Source organism: Canis aureus, chromosome X (genome assembly GCF_053574225.1).
Source record: "Canis aureus isolate CA01 chromosome X, VMU_Caureus_v.1.0, whole genome shotgun sequence".
Taxonomy (NCBI): Eukaryota; Metazoa; Chordata; class Mammalia; order Carnivora; family Canidae; genus Canis; species Canis aureus.
This window is the reverse complement of record NC_135649.1, coordinates 16,577,540-16,596,702: the sequence shown is the minus strand read 5'-3', so window position 1 is coordinate 16,596,702 and position 19,163 is coordinate 16,577,540. Positions and strand designations below refer to the sequence as shown.

The 19,163-nt window shown below is 41.9% G+C and overlaps 1 protein-coding gene across 3 annotated transcripts in view; it reads right to left on the bottom strand.

The window, feature by feature from the left end:
* Window positions 1-19,163, bottom strand: part of ARHGEF6 (Rac/Cdc42 guanine nucleotide exchange factor 6) — a 101,730-nt gene that overhangs the window by 66,622 nt on the left and 15,945 nt on the right. For all 3 annotated transcript variants that reach the window (XM_077889391.1, XM_077889390.1, XM_077889392.1), the window contains 3 exons: window positions 5,813-5,897; window positions 3,327-3,448; window positions 1,817-2,018 (listed from right to left, as the gene is read on the bottom strand). In XM_077889391.1, the coding sequence (XP_077745517.1) occupies window positions 1,817-2,018; window positions 3,327-3,448; window positions 5,813-5,897 (409 nt within the window). The remainder of the gene's footprint in view (window positions 1-1,816; window positions 2,019-3,326; window positions 3,449-5,812; window positions 5,898-19,163) is intronic.

The window sequence follows — 19,163 nt, the reverse complement described above, 5'->3', positions numbered from 1 at the left end:
GCAGATGAAGACACTGAATCAAGGAACAAAGCTAGAGTGAATCTGGAAAGTTAGAGACCTTGATAACCAGATCAAAGCAATTGAAAGATGTAGCAAGGGGTAAAAATCAGCTGTGAGGATCATCAAAACCAAGGAAATTCGAATCAAGGCCTGTGAAAATATTTCAGGACTCAACAGAAACATCTTGATTCCCAGTAAAGAAAAATGCTAAGGGGCACCTGAGCAGCTCAGTTGGTTGACTGTGTGGCTCTTGATCTCAAGGTTGTGAATTCAAGCCCCACACTGGGTGTAGAGATACTTAAAAATAAAATCTTAAAAAAATGCTAAGAAGTCCACACATACATATATAATTGTAAATCTGTTAGTAAACATCTATTCCATTAAAAAAGATGCATTCCCTGCCCTTAAACCAACACACAACAGAGAAAGTGTGCAAACTAAACTTTCTATTAAATGTTTTAGGGAAAAGCTCCTAATGGTTGGTGGTTATCTGGGGGAGGGTACAAAGGAGAGAGGAATTCGTATTATTTGCATTATACATCTCTGTAATGTTTTAATTTATTTACAGTGAGCCTATAATTATATTAGTTAATAGTATTAATTTTGAGGCATTAAGAAAGCAATAAAGACATCTACAAAAGAAAAACTGCCCTGAGGAGATAACCACTCAAAGGAGCCCTTGGGTAAATAATTTGGGGAAGTAAAGAGATATAATAATGTAAATAACTGAACGCTATTTTATCCGGATTGTGACATATTTTTATGTATCAGGGGTCTTTGCTAATAGAGAGGTAGGATCTACTTTCTTAAATAATAAAAGGTGGGACACCTGGGTAGCTCAGTGGTGGAGTATCTGCCTTTGGCCCAGGCCTGCCTCTCCCTCTGCCTATGTCTCTGCCTCTCTCTGTGTCTTTCATGAATAAATAAGTAAAACCTTTAAAAATAATAATAATAAAAGGCAAGGAAGTTACCTAAGAAAGTTCTAGAAAGACTAATGAAGAATTACTAGATTTTATTCTCTGGATATTATTATGAAAGAAGATAAGCAGTTAGTAGTATGCAATGAGTTAAGGACAATCTTATTCAGAATCAAAGCAGCCAGACAGCTTCTTGCAGTCCGACGATTATTATTTCTCAAACACATCTCTGAAGCATTTAGACATAGGTCTGCTTAAGGAGCGTAGGGCTAAAAAAAGGAAGTTAGCACACGGCCTGTCTTATTATTGTATTCTGCCATGGTGAGCCTTGGAGCAGCAGGCAAGACTATGTTCTATATTACATGAGCTACAATTAGTAGACAGAAGAGGATATAGTTAAGGTGGAACAGTTAGCTATCTGAGCTTTGAATTCTTTTGCTTTTTGGGGTTTCTGCTGCCTTGATATAATCTAAATACAATTGTGTTTCAAAATATCTACTCACAGATTTCCATGCCCCCCCCACCCCCGCATTTCTCTCCTACTCTTACTGTGGGCATATAGATACAAAAACAAATAGTTTCTGGGAACCAATTAAAAGTACAAGATTTGGGACACCTGGGTGGCTCAGCAGTTGAGCACCTGCCTTGGGCTCAGGGTGTGATCCTAGAGTCCTGGGATCGAGTCCCACATCGGGCTCCCTGCATGGAGCCTGCTTCTGCCTCTGCCTGTGTCTCTGCCTCTGTGTGTGTGTGTGTGTGTGTGTGTGTGTGTGTGTGTATGTGTGTGTCTGTCATAAATAAATAAATTAAATCTTTTTTAAAAAAGTACAAGATTTTTAGTAGAAATACAAGAAAGTACAAGAGGCACATTCAAGAAGGCTCTTAAAAGACCCACTTACCACTGGATTTAATTTCTCGGACATAATTACTGGGGAACCAGCCTGTTCTGCCATTTAACGTGCCTTCCCACCAGCCTCCTTCTTCAACTCTGGTGACATAAATGATGTCCCCTTTACAAACCGACAATTCGTCTTCGTTTGTCTGCTTAAAGTTGAATCTTGCCTTCACTATCAACTGATGGCTCCCATTTTCCGTCATCTCCTAAGAGAAAAAAAATCACACCAGATTAAGCACTCATCTACATGAGGCAGGGGCAGGAATTAAATGAACTGAGGCAAAGAAGGTGGGGTGACCAAGGATGAAACCCCAGGTCTATCTCAATCTTGAGTCCTGAGTTTTTAGCTGCGGAGTGGGACTGGGGGTGAGGGGAGGCTAATAAGACACTCGGAAGCACGCACGACCTTTTGCATTTGTGAGAATGTATATTTTGAAGGAGGCCATAGCTTTCATTTCCCTCTCCCTCGCCAATTACCTAAAGATACTTATTTAAATGAACTGTGAAACAGAGTAGAGTGATAAACTATTCCACCCTGCCTCTACCAACAGGCAGACACAGTCTTACATAATTATACGGCCAAGATTAGGTACTAATCTACCCGTAAAATCAGCCTCCCACCTCCCAATTGCTAAGAATATCTTAAATTGGCTGTGCTTTAGTCATATGCAAACATCAAATACCCCATAGTTACCTAAATCGGGAGTTGTTAACCTCTCGTGGGTCCCTTAGAGAAGCTAATGAGCACAACGGATCTTTACCCAAGACACACATGCATAAATTCACACACAGGAGATTTTGCACACAATCTGTGAGGGTCCCAGGGCTGTGGGACCATAGAGTTCATCAGCTCCTCAAAGGCATCGTGATCCCAAAAGGTTAAGCCCTTTGGAAGTAGTTAAAGTGTTTTGGAAGTAAGAGCTCCTGATGGCTTAAAGGGAGTGGGTGGCTTCTGACGAGGAATAAAGGTTTCTAAAGAGCAAAAGATAGGTGGTTCCTCCCAAATAGAAGCTCCCATTAAGACCAAAAGCAAAGATAACTGGGCTATGCCAGTGCGCAAGCTCCCCACAGGCTCACTAGGAATGCAAAGAGAAAAACAAAATGACAATAACGATGATGAGAGCAAGTAATATATATTGATTGCCTATTCTGTGCCAGGCACAATTTAGTTCTCCTAATAAACCAGGGGTAGAGGAAACAACAGCAAACTGCCCTTAGGAAGTAGTTATAAGGACTTCCACTTGCATAGCATTCTCTGTGAACCAACTCACTCAGTTCAAGGAAGGAAAACATCTCTGGGGCTTCAACCCCAACACTCTGACCCTCTGGCTCACACACCTTTGATGGGTGCCAGTGGGCCAGCCCGAACTGGCGCTGGGTTTCAAAGTCGTTTTGTGGGCGACGCCCCAAACACACAGACCCGGCTATCTCACCACATATGCAGATGAAACCAGGATAGGGATCTCATTTTACGGAGTTTAAAACAGGCAAGGGGAATTGAGTTCTATACTTACCACTGTCTTTGACTGCCTTTGCAGGCCTGGAGCTGTGCTAGCAACTCCTCCCTGTGGGTTTGTCTGAGAACTATTAGCAGCAGTAAGAGAAGAACGTCCACATGGTCTTTCTGATAGCTGATCTGTGAAAAGAGGAAAAGGCAAGATAAAAGGAACCACTCCTGTCAGAAACACTGCTACAACATAAAGTCATCTTTCATGGGACATTATCGAAGGCACCCTGGCCGTCTTCCTCACTGTTACCATTAGGAACATGCCAAGGGTATTTCATTCCCCCTCCCTCCATCTTGGTGGCCAACTTCCTTCTGCGTAACCTTACTGGCCATTGCTGTCCAGTAGAATGAAAAACAGCGACAGAGCCACATTTTCTCTTAACCCATTTCCCTACAACTCTCCCCTCTTAAACCAGTTGCAACAGTATGCCCTGTTATCCAAGGCAGAACTATATTGGGTACCAAACAGCTGTTTGTGGCTCTTATTACTTTGAAATATTTCAAACTTCTCTCTTTGTGTTTTGGCCCTTAACTGGGTGGTTCTTGTCTTCCTCGTAGGCAGCAGTATGTGTGGCGGATGTAATGTAAACTCTCCCCCAGAGCCTCAGGGTGGGGGGGGGGTGGAGAAGGATAATCCGAGAGAAAATTGTATATCTGGGAAAGATGCAATCTTGATATCAGTATTCTTCTTTTAAAAAATCAAACTCAAGAATCTTCTCTTCCTTGAAACCTTGTGAAATTTGATCAGACCAGCGCTGAGCTGGATGTTTTCTGTACGCTGACAGTGTGCTAAAATAAAGAGAGGAGCTGGCTCCTTGACAAATTCAAATGAGGGTTCTTTTCCTCTCCATTTATTTTTAAAAGACATAAACTGCAAAAGTCTAAAGCCCAAACATTCCCTAGGCGACAAGCTCAGTATCCAAGTAATTTCCTTGATGCTGTGGATTTTAACTTTCACCTCCTTGTATTTTATAAATATCTGTGGCAAGGGAAGAGACTGTAAAACTTGCTAGCAGAGTTTGGCAAAGGAACGTATAATTTGTATGGCATAATGTTAGAATTATACGATCCTCCCTGCCCAGCACTGGGTAGTTGTCATGTGTGTTAAATATAGTTACTTGAATTAGCTGTACTTTCTGCTATATGCCTTGCAATAGCTCAAAAGCATTTTTTTCCCAAATAGCAAAAGAACAACTCTAGAAAAGTATTTTTACATTTATTGCTATTATATACAGTTCTTTTGACTAAAACTATAATTACTTGATAGCTTCCTAGATGCTCCATTCTATTTGGCACTTGACTATATTGTCTGCTCTTGTTCGCTAATTGTTTCATGTGGGTAAGTTGAGTGTCCCTAAATAGACAGTCATTTTCTCAAGGGTGGGGACCATAGCTAACACTTCCTTTGTAGCACCTGGCAGTGCTGAGCACACAGCCTATGGACTCTCCCAACAGTGTGAACATCAAGACCCATGCTCGGCCATAAGGGTCCCAGGGTCAGTCCAATGTAGGTTTGAATCCCAGTTCTGCCACTTACTTTCTAACTGGGTAACTGCGGGCCTCACTTCTCTTATCCGAAATATGGACCTAATAATAATACCTACCCCCAGAGTTGTTTCAAAGATGAGACCAACGATGGCTCTTAGAATTGCTTAGACCCAGGATGTCTGGGTGGCTCAGTGGTTGAGCATCTGCCTTTGGCTCAGGTCATGATCCCAGGGTCCTGGGATCGAGTCCCGAATCGAGCTCCCCACAGGGAGCCTGCTTCTCCCTCTGCCTAAGTCTCTGCCTGTCTGTGTGGGTCATCATGAATAAATAAAATCTTTAAGAAAAAAAAAAGAATTGCTTAGACTCACGGTGAGGGCTTCAAGTATTTTAACTCTGGTTATTCCCACCCAGCTGTAGGTAAGGTGCTGTCTCACAGGAGTGAAGCTATACTCCAAGGTATCAGCATTTTCTTCACATTTACTCGGCTTTACGTTCAATATGTCCAATGTGGTAGCTATTAAACGTTCAAATAAAAATTTTTTTTTCGGTCCCTATGAACCTGAGGTTTCATTTCCAGTGCCAGGTTACTGATGGCTTCCTTTACATGGACAGATACATACAAAAATCTCAGAGAAAAACATGCTCTAGTGGGGACAGGGAAGTAACAGCTATCTTCTGTGAAGTTCATGAAAAAGAGAACTGGTTTCTTCCTTTTCATTTTCTGTCTTGTTACACTCTGTTGCTTATTCCATAGCTTTGAACGAAGTGGTTTCTTGGCTCTTGCCATTATATGGGGGGCATTACAGGAACATCTGTGATAGGCATGTTTAAATCCTAAGCTATGAACAATGAAAGCATGTTGACACCCACTGCGATTTATTTTCGAGGAGAGGAGAAATCTGCACCAATCGAACAATCCTGGCCACAGTTGGCTCCCCGGTGGAATGAGAAGCCTGTGGATCCTAACATGTCATGTATGACTCATAAATCACAAACCCTGCTTACCTTCTGTTGCCTTGTTGACAGCTAAAAGAGTACTGAGGACCTTGGAGAAGTTGGCCCCTGAATAAAGGTCATCAGGATCAAATACCTATGAGAAAGGAAATTGAAACTGTCAGACACTGTAAGTATTCAACTTAGCAAACCTTTATACTATCAAAAGGCCACTTCCTCCGGCTCTCAGGAGAAAAAAAATGTAAAAGCCAAGACCCAAATCTCTGTATGTATACCTTTGGGAAAGTGAAAGCAGCAGCTGAGCCACCTAATTACATGTGGCAGGCCATCAGTGAGTCAGAGTGAAGTAGTGATGGGAAATGAGAGCCAAGCTGAGAAGCAGGGTCCCCAGCAAACCTAGGCATGTCAATACGCAGCCCAGTTCCAGGAAACCCGAATGTATGGGTTACAGTTCATGTCCATCACCTACATAAAGTCCTTACAGTCCATGAAGAAGGTGGTGGAGCCTTTCTGACACATTGCCAAGGGCATAGTTCAATCACTGGATTCAGTATAGCCACAACCCACACTGCCTTTCCTGTGCTCCTCATCTCCCTGCTACCACCCACTGGGTCCCAACAGCCTGGGATCCTAAATCCATGCCACCCAGAGTTCTCCAGGCCTGCGTTTTGCTCCCAGCCTCTGTTCCTGGTCTCTGCTGCTTGACCTTGCCCCTCTTGGTTTGTCTTCATGAATCTGAAACTGTGCTGGCTCTTCCCTCAGGTGACTTTTCCAGATGTGACCTCTGGCCTTCCTAATACTATTCAACTGTCAGCAATAAAACATGAAATGAATACTATATTTCACTTTGTCTTCATTCTGATATGCCACTGTCCCTAGTGAAAACACCAGTCAGCTGTTGTTTTAAGTACAAATTAATTGTTCTATCAGTGTATTCAATGCATTAAAATGTATGGAGAATTCTTCTAGTCTCATACATGTGTATTTGAAACTAGAAGTATTTTGAATCATAGGTACAATCTATTAATTTGCCAGCCAAGGATGTAGATATATTTATCTATAGGAAACCAGATGCCCAGGTTCTGGATGAAAATGCACCTTCTTTTATTAAAAAACCTTATCCATCTATTTATCACACACACACACACACACACACACACACACACAGAGGGAGAGGCAGAGACACAGGTAGAGGGAGAAGCAGGCTCCATGCAGGGAGCCCAATGTGGGACTCCATCCTAGGTCTCTGGGATTACGCCCTGAGCCGAAGGCAGATGCTCAGCCGCTGAGATACCCAGGGATCCCGGAAATGTACCTTCTAAAAACATTTCATTCCAGGAGTTATAGAAGTTTGAATATTCTTTTCCCAGATGCAGCGATAGGAATAAAACATATCTTTTCACGTGGGACATGACTGGTAATGGGCCTATTATTAAGAGCCATCCATGTCATTGCTAATCTGCATGTTTTCTGGGAGCCACGTCAAGACAAAATTCTGTCTTCTTTGTGTACGTATTCTTTAAGACCTAAACTCTGTCTCTAGAATGAAAATATATAGTGGCCATTTTTTTTCACACTGGGAAGAGGTGTCAATATAGATAATATAAGCAAATATGAGCCAACAGAAGTCTGCCTATTCTGGGATTCACGACTGTACTACTCATTTGATCAATGAATGTTTTGCATTCAAACAATATGACTGAAGAGCCCGATCACATCTAAAAACGACATGTTAGAGGCGCCTGGGTGGTTCAGTTGGTTAATCTGTCATCTCTTTTTTTTTTAAGCTGTCATCTCTTAATTTTGGCTTAGGTCACAGTCTCAGAGTCCTGGGTTCAAGTCCTGCCCCAGGCTCTGTGCTCCTCAGGGACTCTGCTTCAGGATTTTCTCTCTTCCTCTGCCCCTCCCCCGACTCACACGTGTGAACGTGTGCATGCTCTCTCACTATAAAATAAATAAATAGATCTTTGAAAGAATAAAAATTACACACTAATCTACTTTTAGTAAAGAGGTAATCTCAATATTACTAAAGAGTCAAATGATATTACATCCCAAATATGTTTCTGAATGCCACAATATTAGATTCAAAGTTGTCCAGGAATAAATGGATAGGCATTCTGTTTTAGTCTGCCAAAGTCTGGCTGAACAAGATGCAGCAGACCCTGGAGAGAGTATCAAGTATCCCAGAGGATTCCAGATTCACTTAACCTCCCTTAGAGCACATCAGTGGGAAAGTGTTAATGACATGTATGACAAAGTGGTAACAAAGCAAGAAATTCACTTGTTTTTAGCCCATCATTCCTAACAGGAGCATGAAAAGGTGTGTGCATGTGGATGTGTATCTTCGGTAGGTGTGGTGGAGACGGGTAGAGTGTGAAATAAGCAGAAGAAGATATTAGCAGAATAAGGCATGAGAGCAAAAACTGTGATCAAAACCTCTCCCTTTTTCTGTTGCTCCTTATCCAGAGTAACTGACTGCCTATATGTGGCAATAGTGCCATGATTCACTTATATGGGTACTTGGCTGAAATTAGGACAAATAACCTAATCAGAAAATGAAACTTGCATCAGCAAGAGTCACTGCATCTGCGCGAGGGAAGTTGCCTGGACTATACAGTTTCCTTTTTAGAAAAGGCCAATACACTAGAGTTTACCCATGGATACTGTTTTTCTCATTTTGTAGCACTAAGCACTCCACAGGAAGGAGCTAGAAGACGTCTCTAGGGAGGAGTACAGAAAGCAAAGCCTAAGAATTACAAAGTCAGAGCAGTTGAAAGATTAAATATAACCAGGAACACTCTCCACTGCACCACACCCTTCCAAACCCCAAAATGAATACTAGTAAAAATTCCACCCCGGGCCTTTTCCTCCATGTGCTGAGACTGGTCCCCTACTAAAATGGAAACATTTGGAGGGAGCACAACACTTTCAGCTGTTAGCAGTCTTTTAGACCCTCGTGGAAACGAGAGGCATGAAACCAAGTTTAGAGATGATGACGCAGAAAACCTAAAGGCACTGGTGCCCCGCTGGGAAAAGGCAGGAGAATTGCCCAATGCGGAGGGGGGTACGGAGAGAACAAGAAGTCGGTTGCAGTACAGGCCATTTGCCTCCAACTAATCCCAACCATTTCTATATACAAAATGGAGAACCAATTCCCCTCTTCTGTCTGCAAAGCACAGAGGCTTGTTAAAAGAAATGCATATTTGCATATTTACGCTGCCTGTGCTTTTCCAACATGAAGCCATGATGCTACTCATCTTCTGCTACTCTGTGCGAGCCTCACTAGCCTGTTTAGTATGGCATGAAGCTGAGCCACAGATTAGCTGCACTTTCTCTGTACCATGTGGGTCCAGAAATTAGCTGGTTAGTTCCAGTTGGATTTGCCAAGGTCAGATGAACAAGATCCCCTCCCTCCATTTACCACAATTGTGATGCGGACAAGAAAGAAAAGATTGCTTCTCAGACGACTCCTAGATGCTTTCAAGGTTCTACTCCTGCAGTGGGATGAGGCGAGGCTAAAGGATAAAAACAACAACAAACATTTACTCTACTCTGGGTAAGTGACAGGAAAGACAAAGATTAAACTTGAAGGATTTTTTGTGGGGAGGGGCACCTGGATAGCTCAGTGGTTGAGCCTTTGGCTCAGGTCATGATCCTGGGGTTCTGGGATCGAGTTCCACATCAGGTTCCCTGCAGGGAGCTTGCTTCTTTCTCCTTCTGCCTATGTCTCTGCCTCTGTGTGTGTGTGTCTCATGAATAAAAAAATAAAATCTTAAAAAAAAGAAAGATTAAAAAAAAAAGAAAGAAAGATTTTTTAAAGCGCTATTGACCCCTGATAAACATGGGTTTGAAGTGTGCAGGTCTACTTGCATGTGGATTTTTTTTTTGATACATACAGTACAGAACCATACATGTATTTTCTCTTCCTTATGAGTTTGTAAGGACATCTTTTCTCTAGTTTACTTTATTGTAAGAACGTAGTATATAACACATAGAACATACTAAATATGTTAATTGACTATTGATGTTATCACTGAGACTTCTGGTCAATTAACATAAGGTGAATTTACATAAGGTCCAATACTACATCAATAGCTGAGTTCAGACAAGACATTGAATTTTTTTTTAAGATTTTATTTATTTGAGAGAAAGAGCTTGCTTTCGGGGATGGGGGGTAGTGGGGAGGGGCAGAGGCAGAGGGGGAGAGAATCTCCAGCAGACTCCCTGCTGAGCGCAGAGCCCAATGCGGGGCTTGATCTCACAACCCCGAGATCATGACCTCAGCCGAAACCAAGAATCAGACACCTAACCAACTCCACCACCCAGGCGCCCACAAAACATTTGATCTTTATTTTTTTTAAAAAGATTTTATTTATTTATTCATGAGCGACACACACAGAGAGAGAGAGAGAGGCAGAGACAGGCAGAGGGAGAAGCGGGCTCCATGCAGGGATCCCGACGTGGGGCTCGATCCCAGGTCTCCAGGATCAGGCCCTTGGCTGAAGGTGGCGCTAAACCACTGAGCCACCTGGGCTGCCCAACATTTGATCTTTAAATGTTTCCTCACATTTTAACATTTTGGATATCCACAATGACAACAAAACTTCTTTTCCATCCACTAAACACCAGGTGTTAATTCTAAACTGTTGAGGATCTGGCAGTATAATCCACACAACAGTTAATATTTTCATGGCTTTACAAATAGACCCTTTTGGAGTAGTTTTCAGTCTCAATACGTATGCTGTTTTATGACATTTTCCTTAAGCAGACAAACATAAGGAAACACATGAGAAGAAAATCTCCAAAGCCCCTGCTCCATTTCCTCACTAATCTTGTAGGTATAGTGTACTGACTTACTGAGACCTTGCTATGCACTGACACCATGCTGGGAGATACGTACATTTGTCTCTATTCATTGCATGTGTTTCTCCTAGCAAGCTTGTAATGTAGGTACAATTATTTCCCCCATTTTATAGATGAGCAAACTGCACTCCAAGTAGTTAACTCACACGGCAAGAGAGTGCTGGAACCAATGCAGATACACAAGAAAGTGCTCTGAGGGGCATTTTAGTCCTGTCTGAATACCTTCCACTGTCATGAGGCATTAAAAAGAAGAAAAAGAAATCTGCGGATTTGTACACAAAAAGAAATCCCTTGCTGCTGTCAATATGAGCCACATCTGTACCATTGGCAGCAAGTTTGTTACAACCTCTAAGATGACTAATTCAACTAATTGTGGCAAAGAGAAAATCTCTCATATGACAAAGCTGTCTCCACAGAGGCCATGGCTGATTCCAGCACTGGCCTTTTCATTTCAAGTCCTGACCCAGGAAGCATCTGCTCATGTTTGCTGGAAGTGGGCTGTGCTGAGCTACTCCTATTTGTTCATCTAGTTCCACCTTGTGAGCTGCCGTCCATATGTGTGAAGTGTCGGTTGGGTGGGGGTCCAGCCCATGGTTATAGAACCAAGCTGAACCATTCCCTGGCACCTTGCTCTAACCACCTGAGATAACCAGTGACAGCCCTGGCCACATCCTTGTTAGGAGAAGAAGCCACACCGTATACACGATCAGAATACGGTGAGGTCTCTAATGTCATGGGGCTTCAGTACCATTCAATAGACTTCCAGTTAAAGCTAATTTAGGGTTTGGGGTGATCACAATAGGCTCCGTCACTCATCTGTTAAAACATAATCAGCTGAAAAGCAAGGGATTCAGTAGAACCACATGGACATAGCTCTGTTTCAGGCCCATAAAAAAAAAGATTCCAAATATTTTAAGAACATTCCATCTCTCCCCTGTTCCTATTGAATAAAATCTTAAATTAACTTAGGCCATCTTGAATCACATTCTCCCATTCTCACAGCTGAGCATGCTGCCTCTGTTAACCCCTGAACTTTGGAGGAAATGTCATTACATAGTGCAATAGAGCAAGCAAATTTGAGCTGCTTAGTCATATTTCACTGGGTAGCATTGCTCCTGGCTCTGTGAACACAACCAGGGATGCTTTCACATAGCTCCTACTAGAAGCAATCACAACATCAGCAACAAATAATGCTCTTAGCTCAGAAACTGCACTCAATTAGCCACTGACACACCACTTACTAGAATACAGTAGATGGCATTTTTACTGTGCCTGGTTTTAAATAATGACTTCCTATTTGATATGGAGCAAACTTAAGAGAGCAAATCCAGCTCTCCACTCCTCTCTTATTTCCTTCCTTTCTCTCCATTCAGCAACTCAGGGAATGAGATCTGACCTGGGTGTGTGGCTGCAAAAACATCAGTGTTTGGAAATAGCACTGGTGTGAGGGTCTGAAAACCTTGATTCCAACCCCAGATTTGTCACTGCTGAGCAGTTGTGGGGACCATAGGAAAGTCACACTACTTTTTTGCAGCTCTGTTTCCTATCTGGAAAGTGAGAGATGTCTCTGACCAGACCGGCACAGTGAAAGGCACACTGGCACATCGTCTGAATAGGGGCTCTCAAATGTATCACCCGGGCTGTGTCCCCAAGGTCCAGAATCTAGTATTTGATTCTCATGGCTCTTGAGAATGGACTCACACTAACCAAGTTCACAAAAGGCCAATGCATCAACCAAAAGGCCAATTTGCTAATTTCTGCTAAAAGAAATAGACCGTTAAGGAGATTGGATACTCCCATTTTATGGCCAGCATATCACTCTCTTGCAAGAGAGAAATCTGCATGGTAAGCCAAATTAGAAAGTTAGAAATCTGTTGGATAGTACACAATCAAAGCAAAAGGAGTCTGGGGTATCACAAGCTAATGTAATTACTACCTGTTTGTTAGTGGACTTTTTCAAAATGTCATTTTTAAAGTGACCTATTGGGGTACCTGGGTGGCTCAGTTAAGCATGTAACTTTTGATTTCGGCTCAGGTCAGGCTCTGCCCTGGGTGTGGAGCCTGCTGAAGATTCTCTCCCCCCTTGGTCCTTCCCCCGTTTTCCCTCTCTAAAAAAAATACAAAATAAATAGTGACCTTTTTATAAATTCTTGCTCTATCTTGCGACCACTGCCTAGTGGCATTTGGCCTGTGATTGTGGACAGCTTTAACCATTTATGTTCTTTTGTATCTGTGGATTTATATAGTGTCATTTTACATAACTAATGTGGGCTTCTAGATTGCCTGAACCTTATAGAATCCAGAGCCAGGAAGTTCAGCTCCACAAAGCTCCTATGACAGAAGTGAAGTTCTGCATGTAATGCCACATGACTCACACCTCAATGGAACATCACCAAATCCACTTCCTGATGGCCATTTCAGAATCATTGACACCTTATGGCCTCTATTCTTCCTTGTTAACACTCCTGTAGGGGAAAAAAACACATTCTCCACAATAGGGAATTCTTTTATTTTTTAAAGATTTTATTTATTTATTCATGTGAGACACAGAGAGGCAGAGACATAGGCAGAGGGAGAAGCAGGCTTCCTGCGGAGAACCTGATGCAGGACTCGATCCCAAGACCCTAGGATCATGACCTGAGCCAAAGGCAGATAGATGCTCAATCACTGAGCCACCCAGGTGCCCCAGGGAATTCTCTTCAATTGAGTATTAAGTGTTCAGGAAAGAGCAAAATGACACAAGGAATGATATAGGTATCTTGGCCAGGACGGTCACAGGATTAAAAAGAGAAAGAGACAGAATAACTGGTTTTGGATAATTTCACCAAGAAGAGATTAGGCATGAAGAGAATGAAAAGATGAAATCTCTCTTGTCAATAGGGCTTGCCAAGCCCAGGACAGAAAGCTGGGCACCTAGAACCAGCTGCTGCTCAGCAAGACGCCACCGTGGCCTGCCCCCTCCTCCTGCACTCCTGTCGCTAGAACCTCTGCAGGAGCTGCATTGGCTGCCAGTTTTGAGGGGTGGGGTGGACGGGTAATTCCTCAGCTGCTAGAGCATCTGGGTTCCAGACCTGGGGGTGTCCTCCCCAAGCTCCTCACCCCCATCCCTTCAGAGAAGGGGACTCATTTTCCAGCGTTCCAAATTGGAATGTGGAACACATTTTCACAGAGACATAGTGTCACATCTGCCACTTAGTGTGTGAATTCTATAGTTCAGCCATACTTATTAAGCAGGCTGTTTTGGGCCAGCCAGGAAACTTAATCAGCACACAGAACCTGGTTTCTAGGGGGCAAAATGTTTTCTGTGTTCCTAACAGTAACTCACAAATGAACTTTTGGAAAAGAATCCATTTTACATTGAAGAATGCCTGGTTGTGTGGTCCCAAATTAATGTCTACATCTGTTATACTTTCTCCTTGTCCTTTCAAATAAAGGATGAACAACTACCCCAGACACTCCAAGTGCTATTTATTTTAGAACTGCCCATGATGAGACAATCAAGTGATACATACAAAGATGATGAGAATGTCCTCAGAAATTTTAAGTTGACAAATCATGCGTGTTTAACTGGCCAGACAGTTAAGGAGGAGACTCTCATGTAAAGAGAGGGCTCCTGCAGCCCCAGCTTTCCCAGGAGTCTGCTGTGGTTAGAGCCTGGGAGTCTAGCAGAATCAAGGGCTTCACTACAGATTCCATGCACCAGAGAGACTGATGTTAAATGAACCCCACACAAAGATTAGGGAAGGAGGAGTCTTCCAGTCTGTATAGAGGCTGCACACTTAAGCCCTCAACTACCTACTACTGTAATATTCTCTATTTATTCTGTGGGTATTAAGATTAGCTCTGGATTTCCAATTAGAAGGCGGACTCTTAGAAGTCCAAATTGCCCCACAGACCCAGCCCACTGTTCAACATATGTGAGACTCGATAAATAATTATTCATTGGCTGATCAACAGGATGTACTGGCAGAAAAACTTAAACACAAATTATGCCTCAAATGCAAGCCCCATGAAGCCAGTTTTTTAAAAAACTTTTTCACTTCTGGATCCTCAGTGTCTAGAAGAGTGCTTGTCACACAGCAGGCACTTAATAAATATTTGATGAATTGATGCAAGTTTAGAAGCTCTTGCCAACAGATGATTAATCATAATTGAAGAAAAAGCATTGCCAGAATTACAGTAAAGTTCAAAAGAAATATGATTAAGGGAGAAACAATCAATTTCCACGTGACTTTCCAGGAAACAACTATTAGCTAAAATAATATTACACCCATACAAGTCATCAAAATTAAGCCTTGCAACTGTGAGACGACTAAAGGTACTTCAAGCTCCAAGATTGTGGATTTCATTGAGCTATGTGCCAGTTCGGGCCAAGTCTGCAATTGCTGGCCTGTCCTGGATAGTATAGGTGCCTTTCATTCCCCTCACAAAGCACCATAACTTACACAGTACAGAGAGAGAGCAGGAAAGAACTGTGGGATTTCACTGCTTTGCTGGAGTTGGCTATATTTTTCATTGTAAATAGCTTAAAGGACAAACACTATAAGCCAAACTCATCTGTTCATCCCTTACTCCAAAACAGGCTCTGAGTCATAGACAGAACACAGTGGGACATGGCAAAATATGCCAAAGGAGCTCACGAGAAGCAAGAAGGGGTGACAGGCAAATTAAAAGCCTACAACCCACATGCCCACAGTCCTTCTTACACCAGCTAATCTGGGTAGGAAGGATGTTGTGCCAAAGTTACAACCATTTCCTTTATTTAGAGATCACCCTCAACAATATATTTGGCAAAGACTTTTGGCACTCCTTGCTTATGTCTATGTGTGAGTCACCTTTTCAAAAGCATGCCATTTTCAGAGATGCCCATCAATGCCTGACATCAATCAGTTAATTAATTTTTCTCCATGTGATCTCAAAGATTTAGACGTAGGATACAATCCAAATGTGGTGAGGTGGTATTGGGAGCTCACCTATCAGACATGTCAGGAACGGTGCTTTCCATGAACATCCATTAGGTCTCTCAGCCTAATGGAACTCAGCCTGTAAGTGCCTACAAAATGAAATCCCCAATCTTTAAGCTGGCATTCAGATTTCTTCTCAAGCCCATCATTTCTCACCATCATCAACTCGTATGCCCCACAATCCTTCACTTTCTTCACTGTGCCTCTCTTTGATACGCACACTTCTCATGAAAAGGTTCCCTCAACCATCTGAATCCCAGCTGTCCTTTGGGGCCCAGACGACATCATTCCCCCTCCATAGGGTCTGCCCCAAACACTACACCTCAGTATACAATGGGCTTCTTCTGAACTCTGCGTTATGCTCTAGACCCTGGACCCACTAGATTGGATACCTTGCCATACAACACAATCCACGTTGTTCAAGTCCACGATTTCTCGTACACCTGCTGCCTCTTCCCATAATGCCACAGGTACAGCGCCCACCGTACAGATGGCAAACTAGTACTTGCAGACTATTATTCTTTCCTTTTCACCTAAAAGTTAAACAGGTATTTCTTCCACCAGAAACATTAGTCCTTCTGGCATGCCTTCCTCAGAAGGAAAGACAGAGAAAAGGTTGGGTTTTGTTTTTTGTTTTTTGTTTTTTGGGGGTTTTTTGGTAGAATTTGATTAATCAGAGCTCATCTCTTTTTTCATCTCTTGGTAAAACAGATTCTTCTTTTGGATGGCTATGATTGAGAGTCATGAAGAATGCTGACTAAATATTTATCTCACCAAAAGGAAGCAAAGGTACTGCCTAGGATCACTTGGGAGAATCACAATTACAGAGTCCTAATGTGAAAGTGTCACACCTTGAAAGCACAGTGAAATCAAGAGAGTTTGGGTAACATAAGAAATAAGAAGTGAGCTGAGGACTGAAAAAGCAGAGAAGGTCTTCCATGTGACATTATGGGACTTAACTTGCAAACCATTATTTTTTTCTTTTTGAAAAACCTGTAACAGGTACTCTAGCTTGACACAAAGAAACAGAGCAAATACTGCATTAGGAGAAACTCAGCTTTCTTTTTATCTTGATTTTCATTCATGAAGAGCCATTTCTATGAATGAAAGTCAACTCTTGATAATCTACATATAGACTCAGATACACAAGCTATCTAAAATACATTTTTACAAATTCATCCAGGGGCACCTGGGTGGCTCAGTCAGTTAAGCATCTGAGTCTTGGTTTCAGCTCAGGTCACAGTCTCACAGTTGTGGGTTGAGGCCCATGTCAGGCTCTGCACTGAGCATGGAGCCTGCTTGAGATTCTCTCTCTCCCCTCCACCTTCCACTTGTGCTATCTCTCTCTCTCTCAAAAAAGATATTATCCATTCATTCTCCATTTAAAAAATATTTACTGAGCACCTGGTATATGCCAGGGACTAAGAGAGAAATTTGTTGTTAAGATGAGACGTAAAAAGGATAGTATGTAAAATCTGGCAAATAAAGGAGTCACTTACAGGCTCACCAGCCACTAAACCATTGTTTTCCACTCTGTTGTCTTTTCTAGAAGGTAATTTTTCAATCCCAAATCAAGATTTTCCCCAATTCATAACACATTCATAAAACACCAGCACGTCTTCAAGAAAACTGGTCGTGCTACAGCACAAATGCTTAGTGACACTATCACAACATATATCCCCCCAAAGAAGTGGTTAAATTCCTTTTGTTTCAAAAATAATGCATTTTCTTAGTTTGCATATGTTTCTCACAAAGTATTGGTAAATAGCCCCAGTTTGCCATGAAGAACAGACAAATTATAAGTTAGAATGTTCCTTAGTGCTCAGGTCTGCTTCATACAGATGTGAAGAGCTTGACACCTTAAAGATGCCTCTTAAAATAATGTCCACGCTTCCAAGGATAGGGAATCCTGCCTGCTATTGTCTAGAGCAAGACAAGCCCTTAATAACAGTGTCACTCACTGCTTTGCAAACTGCAAACTTCGATCTCACCTTAATTTAATCCTTTCTTTTCCCTTTTGCCCACTTCAATCCCTCAGCTGATATGTCTGATCTCTGTAATAATATTCAAGTCCCAAGAAAGTATAAAGCTGGGATTTTACTCTATTTGTCTAAGCAGAACTTAATTAGGAAGGTAAATCTTCTGCCAGAAGTCAAGTACAAATGATGAGTGGCTCTAAGCTCTTTCAAATCAGCCACTTCTCTGCACCCATACACTCCTCTGTGTGATAGGGTCCAGTCTGCCAATATACAACAAAAACTAGAGCTAATCAGAGAGATGTCTGGTGTCCTAAGTCCTCCAGACGACAGCAGAGGAAGTGGCAATGTCACTGCTGAAATACAGTTATGGAGCAGCTTCTGGACTGGGTGGACATATATTCCCTCTACAAAGTTGGTAAGTAAAGTCCCTAAAACACTGACAAGTGCCCTCACACTTCTTCATTGGCAGTCCAGAGGCCAGACCTTACACTGCCTTTTGGTACTAACCCCAGAGTCATTGCCAATAGTTCGGCATACCTTCTGCTGTGCCAGCAATGTCTTCACTTCTCAGATTGATCCTTGGGGGCTGCCTCAATGATAACATATGACCAGATTAGAATGGGGTTGAAGTAGGGGATAGCTGGCCAAGATTCTGTAGTTCTAGTAAAGAGCTATATTTTCCTCTGGTGCCCCCTGAAACAGCCTGAATCAGAATCAACATTAAAACCGAATTAGAGTGAATGAGATTTAAAACAAGATAACTTGTGTATCTCCCATCAGGAAGATTCAGTTGATCAAATTTTCCAACAAAATGTATTCCTTTTGGTACTATCAATATACATTCAACCCGATTCAGAAATGACATGTTTCCTTTTTAAGTATTACATACCATGTTTCTTTTTTTAATAGAGGCAATTGATTTTGATTATCCCCCTCAACTATGCCCAATTTGACAGATTCATTACTTATTTCCTGGGGGCAAGGGGAAATGATTTTTGTCAGTCATCCCCAAAACTAGAAAACCATTTGTTGAACAGTTAAATTTAACTAAAACAAGCATCTTGCTCTGGGGTATCTTTCTAAATTTTATTGTTGTCATTATACAACAAATATGTTTGTTTTAAAAGACACAGAAATTTGAAAATAACTAAAAGACACAAAAATTAAACTACTTCATCCAGGTAGTCAATGTAAGAAAGCAGAAATATTCTTTTATCACCTTCTAGTTTATGCATAGAGTAAAAAAGAGCAAAAAGCATTCCTGATTTTTCAATTCCAAGAGGAATCCGTCCAAACTGTTTCTATTATTAGCACACAAAATGGTAGCTAAAGAAGTTACTGTGGTTAACAACTGAATAATTCATAGTCTCTGAAGAATTCGCCTGCTTTGTCTTCCCCAGGTCCTCCTTAAACCTGGAGACCCACACATCTCTAGTCCTCAGTTCTTACAAAGGAAACCATCTACAAATAGTTTTCAGCAGTTAAAAACTGGCCAGGGTAAGCACTGAGAACAACAGTAAGACAGCCAGCCGGAGAGCTTAACATGAACTTTTATAACTGATTCATGTAACTCTTAAGCTTAGACATAAATTGACA